We start from the raw sequence: 9,612 nt of genomic DNA, 5'->3' as shown, positions 1-9,612 counted from the left end.
GGGATGAGACACATTGTATATGCAGCATTTATGATGCACCTACTAGGTGCAGGATGGGTCACAAAACATGAAATATGACCTCTGGTGGCCAAGTAACTAACACCTCCAGGCAGCACGTGGGAGGGAAGCAAAGGGTCACAGAGGAGAGAGGAATTTAAAGGGAGATGCCAAGAGACGCCAAGCCTGAGGCTGGATTGTGAAAAACTGGTGCTGAGCCTCCTTTTGGGCTCTCAATGGCAGCAATGCCTCTCTGACCTGCTGGGGATCCACCTGTCCCAGGGAGACCCTCACTCTGCTGCCATAGTAGCTCTGGGAAAATTTCCTCTGTATAGTCCTCCTGCTGGTGTGGGCCTTTAACACTGGGCTCTGCTCTCAGTTCCCAATTTAGATACAGTCCTGGACTTGGGATTTCTGACCTCCCCACCCACCCCCTGGGACAATTCCCTGTACTTGTGTGTGATGCCTAGTACTGGCCCCCACCTTTAACTGTCCCTGATGCCCTCCTCTGAGTTTCAGATTCATGAGATTTCCTGTCTTCCCATCATTTATGACTCCCAGTGCTCGACTTACAATAAATGCTTCAGGGGAAAAATACAGTGGAAAAATTAAAATAAAACCAGCAAGGGCTTTGAAATGCAGTCAGGGTTTGAGAACATTACTGGGGACCAGGTGTTCTGGAAGGCACCTGAAGTGGGCAATATTTAATTCAAAAGCCAAACTGAAAAGGATCGACTGACATGCATTATGATCCTCTCCTCGACTGAGGTGTCGGGTGTCTGAGCTCAGAAGGGAGGGAGGCTTAATCACAGCCCTCTCTAGAACAGAAGCTTTTGCTCAGTGTGAACTGGGCCTCTGGGTAAAGTGTGGGTGAGGGGAAAGATAGCCTGTTTGTTGACTTTTTCCCCCTTAAGCCCAAATTGAAAATGAAACTGTAAAAACACTTCTGTACTTACTGGCATGGTTTTGTCTCCAAAGAAATAAATAGTCTTATAACCGTCATTTTCCACATGTCGCAGGCAATACCTTTTGTCCCATCCATCAGGAAAGACATCAATGCTGATTTGGCCTCCTGCCGGGTAGGGAAGGGCACACAAAAGCTAGAGGTGAAAAAGAGGCTAATGATATGTCACCGAGAAAATTTACAATTTACTGTTTGTCAGCCAACTGGATTGCCACAGTGGTTTTTAATACCCTAGTTTGTTATTTACACGACTTTATGGACAGGTTCTCAAAATTAATTCTACATCATGTTTTTTTCTCCCAACATTATTTCACCTGGGTCTAAAAATGAGATACAGAGTGCCAACTCAGAATGAGAAATGCATCTCCATTTAAGTGTTCTGTCAAGCAAGTGGGTTTCAATGAAGCACGCTTATGAAAAACCCAATTACGGCTTCGTTCAACTGCACTTGTCTCGGGCACCCTCAGTGGAAAATGCCTGGAAGCAGGCTGCATCCAGCAAATCTTGCAGGAAAAATGAAAAATCACATTGAAGGTGATTTACAGGCAGCTTTCACAGGTAACAAAAAACCTTTAAAGCTTTGTCAGAAAGATGTCCACCTCACAATTCAGGAGTACTTAAAAATCCTCCCATTCATCTATTATACATAATTCCTTTGCAATTCCAGTTTTCCCACAACCCATACATTTATTAAAGCTAGTAAAAAGAGAGGGCTTTAAGCAATGGCTGATTAGCACTGACAGGAGAAATCAGTTTGCAAAGCGTTTGATGGGCACGTTCTACCAAAAGACAGGTCTGAGCCATCCATGCTGCAGGAAGAACTGTGTATCAGACATGAGCAACGTCCACACACTGACTCCCTCACAGTAAATGAAGGCTTTGTAAACTTAGACAAGACTCTTCTCCTTTCTAGGCCTTGGTTTCTTGATCTGTAAAAGCTACCCAACTGACTCCTAAGGTTCCTTGCTACTGAAACACTGTATGATTTCAAAACATATTCAGTCTAATTTATCTAAGAGGCTCGCATTCCATCTCTCTGTTGTGGAGTGCACTACAGGGTTTCTTTTCTGCCCAAAGGTGTGCAGATAAGTTCTTACTCTTCATTAATCAAAGTGTTCCGCTTTTGCCTAAAAGAAGTGCAGGTAAGAAGACTGTTGGGTAAGAATTTAGAAACAAACCCAATAGTCTAGAAGGCATTTCCTGACTGGGCAAGTCCTGCTATGGCTAATTATGCAGAAAAGAGAATGGTTGGTTTTCCTCTACAGATTGGACTGTTCCTTAAATCTCCCGCCCACCTTAAAACTGGGCACAGTCCAAGTTCAAGAGCTCACTGGCCCACAATAAACTCCCAGCAAATGGGTGCCAAAGTTTGAAACGTATTTAAATATACAATACCTATGGAAAACGTGAGGCCTTTTCCTGCAAACTCTTTCTGCAGATCAGCTACAAATTTTTGTCTTATATTTTCTTTCTGAGAAAAACAAAAAGATACTGATTATCCATTGTATTGCAGTTTTGGAACTAGTGGCCACAAAGTTGCGCGTCTTATCTTATTTTCATAAACCCAGCCATTCACCAAGAATATTTCAGAAAGACTCACTTTATCAAGTTCGTAGAACTCAATGCGTTCTTCTTGGCTGCAGCTTCTTCCAATAGGGGACACGTTTAACATCCCATTTCGGAATTCAATGAAAGTACCCCTGGGGAGGGAAAGAAGACAGAGGTACTTTGAAACACACCATTTATTGGGGCAACAAAGATAGATAAACAGGCTAAAAAGTTGGGAAATTCTAAAAGGCAGAGGCTGGAGTGATGAATGTTTTTCAGAGCTGAGCTGCGTAGTAAGGTAGCCATGAACTATCAACAAAAAAATACTGTAGCCATGAACTACCTGGGACTGTTGAGCCTTGAAATGTGGCTAATCTGAATTAAGATTAGATTTGAAAGACCTAGTGTGAAAAATAAATATAATCATCATTAATGTTTTGTATTGACTACTTGTTAAAATGGTTATTTTTAAATATATCGGGTTAAGTAAATTACTAAAATTAATTTCACCTGTTTCTTTCTGCTTTTTTTAAAAAAAACATGGCTACAGAAAATTTAAAATAGCATGTGAGGTTCACATTATATTTCTGTTACTGCTGTCAGGCAGAAAATTTGACAGTTAATAGAGAGCTATGAAAATAATTACCAGCACTACAAAAGCAGCCAGTTGTCCCCTGAAGAGTGTGAAAACATATGTCCTAGATGCCTATTTTGCTAGTGAGCTCTTGAACCCACTAATTTTATCAAGCAAAGCCACATAGAAGGTTCTGAGAATCATCTAATGAGCCTCAGTAATAACTGAGGAAATTCAATTTACCCAGTGGCAGACTGCTCCTAAATGTTTGATTTGATAAAAGAAAATGAGACCAGCCTAATACCATTTTAGTTACTTTGAATGAAGATGTTTAAAACATTTTTTCCCCACCATGTTTCCAGTCTGAGTCTCAAAACAGTTTCTTAAAAACTCATAACTTGTAAGGTAGATAATCATTCTGGCAAGTGAAATTTAAGCGCTTGTTAACAAACTATGCACTCTAAAGTGTCTGTCAGCTCTAAATGGTGATGCCTGTAAGCCCTGTGAAACATTTTCCTGATCTCTTTCTATTTTAATCACATATCCCCGATCTCAACCATTCTAAATATTGAGAAGCCACATGCCAAGGACAGAGCTGAGGATCAGATTCAAGGCCAATGTGGCTTCCTACTAGGCTGTGTGACTCTGGGAACCTCTCTGACCCTCCATTTATTTGCCTACAAAGAGAAGCTAATGGCATTTGCTCTGGTTACCTCAGAAGGGTCTTGTGAAAATCAAATGTATCAGTTTATGTAAAGGTACTCTGTAAACTGGGAAGCAGTATACACTCATCAGCTAAGGTAAGAACAGCAACATCTCCATCAGTTGGATCCCTTCCCCTATGCTCAACTTGCAGAGAAGGAGCAAATGGTATAACAAAATATGTATGCCTAAGAAACTTTTTAAAAAACCCCAGGTCCAGGTTGTCCTGGAGCTGGCAGAGACCCAGCCTTGTCCCCTGTACCTTCTACATGTCCACTGAAGTACCAGGGGGACTGGTGATTGTGCCCAGGGATGACCCTAGGGTTACAGGTCCTAAATGATCAGAAAAAGAACTCAATTATTTTCATCCAACTCAAGGACATACTGTCACTCCCTTTGCCAAGGCACAGAGGGAAGCTGATGCATTTTAGAAAGGCTTCTCAAAAACGAGAGTTAAGGGGGTTTATCAAGCATTCAATTCCTCCCTGAAGGCTTGCACTCTCTGAAGTCTTATTGCATCTGCCTGATTTATGTAGGGCATAGGGTTAGCACTGATCCAAATGTGGACAGAAGCTGATCAAGGTGGGTCTCTGCTATGAGTTAAATGTGTTCCCCAAAATCTCACATATTAGAAACTTGATCTCAGAACAGCGAGCACAGCAAGCACAGGTCACTGTGTGAGCCCCTTTCTCAATGCACTGCTCCTGCTTCCTGCTTCCAATAGCTCATCCTGTCACTAATCAGTGACCTCTCCCCAGGTGAAGCAGAGCAAAGACCAGAAGGTGGATTTCCACTAAAACCCAGGAACAAAGAAACACTCTCCAAAGACCCAAACTTAGCAAAAGAAAATTCCTTTATTTAAAAGAAACCATACTTGGCTTCCGGGCAAGATGGAGGAATAGATGGTCCCTAGCGTCACTCTCTCCCACAAATCAACTGATATAAACTATAAAAACATAACATCAAGTGCATATGGAACGGGGAGACGTCCAGCAGGGGAGGCAGAAGCTCCACGGAGATCACATGCCCTGCGGGGCCACCGTTGCAAGATCCGGCAGATAGGCTTCACCGCCACCACCCGGCTACATTCCCAGCCCAGCCCAGTGCACACAGAGTGGGGAGACGTCTGGCAGGGGAGGCTGAGGCTCTGCAGAAACCACACACCCTGTGGGGCCGCCACTGCGTGATCCAGCAGGTAGGCTTCACCGCAGGCACCCGGCTCCATTCCCAGCCTGGCCTAGTGTGCTCGGAGCAGGGAGATGTCCAGCAGGGGAGGCGGGAACTCCACGGGGATGACACTGCTGCTGTGCGATCCAGCAGCCCGGCCCAATGCGTACGGAGCACAGAGACGTCCAGCAGAGGAGATAGAAGCTCCGTAGAGTCCACATACCCTGTGGGGGGGCTGCCGCCACATGATCCAGCAGCAGGTAGGCTTCACCGCCGCCACCCGGCTCCATCCCAAGCCCAGCCTAGCATGCACAGAGCAGGGAGACATCTTGCAGGGGAAGGGGAAGCTCTGCAGAGACCACACGCTCTGTGGTACCTCGGTGCAACCCAGCAGCCCGGGCCAGAGCGCACGGAACAGGGAGAAGTCCAGCACGGAGGTGGATGCTCAGCAGAGACCACACACCCTGCGGTACCAACCTGTGATCCAACAGCCCGGCAGAGTCCAAGCTGAAAACAGAGGTGGCTCCCCGGAGAGGCCCAAGACCCGAGGCAACCACACACACAAGGCACTAGTGGCCAAATGAGCAGTCACTGAGGTAGCCATACCAAATTGGCAACCACAGCAACATCTTAGTCAGTCAACAGTGTCAAACCTGTGGACTGTGAAACCCCCTGCCACAATGAATAAACATCAAAAAAAAGATACCAGAAATACGAAAAATCAAGAAAGTACACCACCAAAGGATAATAACTCTCAAGCTCTAGATCCTATAGAACAAGAAGCCCTTGAAATGACTGACAAGGAATTTCGAGTGATAATTCTAAGGAAACAGAATGAGATACAAGAAAACTCAGCTAGACACCATGATGAAATGAGGAAAAGTATACAGGACCTGAAAGAGGAAATATACAAGGAAATCAATGTCCTGAAAAAAAATGTAGCAGAACTTGCCAAACTGAAGAAGTTATTCAGCGAAATAAAAAACACAATGGAGAGTTTAACCAGCAGGCTTGTCGAAGTTGAAGAGAGAACCTCTGAACTTGAAGATGGGCTGTTTGAAATAACACAAGCAGACAAAAAAAAAAAAAAAAAAGGAAAAAAGAATCAAAGGCACTGAAGAAAATCTGAGAGAGATATCAGACAACCTCAAGCGCTCAAATATCCAAGTCATGGGTATTCCAGAAGGGGAGGAAAAAGGAGATTGCATTGAAAACATATTCAACAAAATAGTGGCAGAAAACTTCCCAGGTATAGGAAAAATCACAGATCTTCAGATCCAGGAAGCTCAATGATCTCCAAACGTATTCAATCCAAAAAGGTCTTCTCCAAGACATGTTATAGTCAAATTGGCAAAACTCAAAGACAAAGAGAGAATCTTAAAAGCTGCAAGAGAGAAGCGTCAAATCACCTATAAGGGAGCCCCAATCAGGCTAAACTCAGACTTTTCATCACAAACCCTAAAAGCCAGAAAGGAATGGGATGATATATTCAAAATACTAAAAGACAGAGATTGTCAGCCAAGAATACTCTACCCTGCTAGGCTATCCTTCTGAAATGAAGGGCAAATAGTATATTTCTCAGACAAACAAAAACTTCAGGAGTTCACCACCACACGACCACCCTTACAAGAAATCCTCAAGGGAGTACTGGGTTTGGTTCCTGAAAAATAACTACCACTGCCATAAAAACCCAAGAAAAATCAAAACCCACTAGTATAATAAAAATGGCATCCATGAAGAGAAAACAAACAAACAAAAAGGCTATCTACAACCTAAGGAACGAACAAACACAGAAAACAAACAGTAAATCAGAAAGCAAGGAACAAAAGACACCTCAGACAACCAAACAATAATCAATAAAATGCTAGGAATCAATCAACACTTTTCAATAACAACTCTTAATGTAAAAGGCTTAAATTCCCCAATCAAAAGACACAGACTGGCTGACTGGATTAAAAATGAAGACCCAACTATATGCTGCCTTCAAGAGACCCACCTCACCCATAAAGACTCACATAGACTAAGAGTGAAAGGACGGAAAACGATTTACCATGCAAACAGAAAGGGAAAACGAGCTGGAGTAGCTATTCTTATATCTGACCAAATAGACTTTAAACTAAAAACCATAAAAAGAGATAATGAGGGAAGAATCAACATAATGAAAATGTCCATACTACCCAAAGTGATATACAAATTCAATGCAATCCCCATCAAAATTCCAATGACATTTTTCTCAGAAATGGAAAGAACTATGCAGACATTTATATGGAATAACAAAAGACCACACATAGCCAAAGCAATGCTGAGCAAAAAAAATAAAGCTGGAGGCATAACACTACCTGACTATAAACTATACTACAAAGCTATAATAACTAAAACAGTATGGTACTGGCATAAAAACAGACACACTGATCAATGGAATAGAATAGAGAATCCAGAAATCAACCCACACATCTACAGCCATCTGATCTTTGACAAAGGCACCAAGCCTATACACTGGGGAAGAGACTGACTCTTTAGCAAATGGTGCTGGGAGAACTAACTGGATATCAATATGCAGGAGAATGAAACTAGACCCATACTTCTCACCATATATTAAAATCAACTCAAAATGGATTAAGGATTTAAATATACACCCTGAAACAATAAAACTTCTTAAAGAAAACATAGGAGGAACACTTCAGGAAATAGGACTGGACACAGACTTCATGAATATGACCCCCAAAGCACGGGCAACCAAAGGAAAAATAAACAAATGGGATTATATCAAACTAAAGAGCTTCTGCACAGCAAAAGAAACAATTAACAGAGTTAAAAGACAACCAACAGAGTGGGAGAAAATATTTGCAAAATATACATCTGACAAAGGATTAATATCCAGAATATATAAGGAACTCAAACAACTTTACAAGAAAAAAACAAGCAACCCAATTAAAAAAATGGGAAAAAGAGCTAAGTAGGCATTTCTCTAAGGAAGATATACAAATGGCCAACAGACATATGAAAAAATGCTCAACATCACTCAGCATCCGGGAAATGCAAATCAAAACCACACTGAGATACCATCTCACCCCAGTTAGGAAGGCTGATATCCAAAAGACGGTGAATGATAAATGCTGGCGAGGTTGCGGAGAAAAAGGAACTCTCATACATTGTTGGTGGGACTGCAAAATGGTGCAGCCTCTATGGAAAATGGTATGGAGGTTCCTCAAACAATTGCAGATAGAGCTACCATACGACCCAGCTATCCCACTGTTGGGAATATACCCAGAGGAATGGAAATCATCAAGTCGAAGGTATACCTGTTCCTCAATGTTCATCGCAGCACTCTTTATAATAGCCAAGAGTTGGAATCAGCCCAAATGTCCATCATCAGATGAGTGGATACAGAAAATGTGGTATATCTACACAATGGAATACTACTCAGCTATAAAAAAGAAAGAAATATTGCCATTTGCAACAACATGGATAGACCTTGAGAGAATTATATTAAGTGAAACAAGTCAAGCACAGAAAGAGAAATACCACATGTTCTCACTTATTGGTGGGAGCTAAAAATAAATAAATTCACACACACACAAAAAAAATCTGGGGGGGGGGGCGGGAAGAAGACATAACAATTATAATTCCTTGAAGTTGATACGACAAGCAAACAGAAAGGACATTGTTGGGTGGGAGGGGGGAGAGGGAGGAGGGAGGGAGGTTTCAGTAATGGGCCACAATAATCAACCACATTGTATATTGACAAAATAAAAAAATAAAAAATAAAAAATAAATTAAAAAAAAAAGAAACTTGATCTCCATTATAACAGTGTTAAGAGGAGGGTGGGAAATCCAATTATGGTATTTGAAAGCTGGGGCCTGTTAAGAAGTGATTTGATTATGAGGACAGTGCCCTCATGAATGGATTAATCCATTCATGGAGTAATGGGATGATGGTTTAATGGGGTGTCAGGGGTGTGGTTCTGTGGCTTTGTAAGAAGATCTCTTGCTCAGGCCATTCTCGCCATGTGATACCCTGCATTGCTGTACAGAGTCAGCACCAAGAAGGCCCTCACCAGATGTGCCCCCTGGACTGTGGACTTCCCTGCCTCCAAAATGGTAAAAAATAAATTTCATTTCTTTATAAATTACCCAGTTTCAGGTATTCTCTTATAAGCAACAGAAATGGACTAATGCAGTCTCAGTTCTACCTTCTGGACTCACCAGGGTCTTATACTATTCTGGAATTACAGCTCTGCACATCTGTCTCCCTCGACAGATGATAAGCTCTTTCAGGATGGGATTCTGTTTTGTCTTTTTTTTTTTTATTCTCCCTTAATGCTTAGTACAAAGTAAGGACGAAACTGACCTGGGATATATGTAATCATTTTTTACTATGAAGAATTTCTATCATATACAAAAGTAAACAATAGGATTAGGGACCCCCATACGCCCATCACCAGCTGCAACAACAGTCAGCTCCGGTCCGTCCAGCCCGTCTCATCCATGCCCCTCCTGAGATAAGGGAAGCTTCTGCACTCTGACTGGAAATGCTGAGCAGAAGATGCTAGTTTTATGAATCCTAATAGCCTGAAGCTGCTTCTGAAGTGCAGCATGCCCTGAAATTCAACTGCCACTTAAAAGACATTTCTCCCCCTGATGTTACATAGGTGTTATA

At 42.2% G+C, this 9,612-nt stretch overlaps 1 protein-coding gene across 2 annotated transcripts in view; it reads right to left on the bottom strand.

Annotated features, from left to right (window-relative positions):
- Positions 1-9,612, bottom strand: part of PMM2 (phosphomannomutase 2) — a 29,378-nt gene that overhangs the window by 10,688 nt on the left and 9,078 nt on the right. The window contains exons 5-7 of one of the 2 annotated variants that reach the window (XM_063100172.1): positions 2,562-2,661; positions 2,357-2,432; positions 954-1,069 (exon numbers count right to left, since the gene is read on the bottom strand). In XM_063100172.1, coding sequence (XP_062956242.1) covers positions 954-1,069; positions 2,357-2,432; positions 2,562-2,661 — 292 coding nt within the window. The remainder of the gene's footprint in view (positions 1-953; positions 1,070-2,356; positions 2,433-2,561; positions 2,662-9,612) is intronic. The other variant, XM_063100171.1, reaches the window with a different exon arrangement.

This window comes from Cynocephalus volans, chromosome 6 (genome assembly GCF_027409185.1).
Source record: "Cynocephalus volans isolate mCynVol1 chromosome 6, mCynVol1.pri, whole genome shotgun sequence".
In the NCBI taxonomy this organism is placed as follows: Eukaryota; Metazoa; Chordata; class Mammalia; order Dermoptera; family Cynocephalidae; genus Cynocephalus; species Cynocephalus volans.
This window is presented reverse-complemented; position numbering and strand designations above follow the sequence as displayed.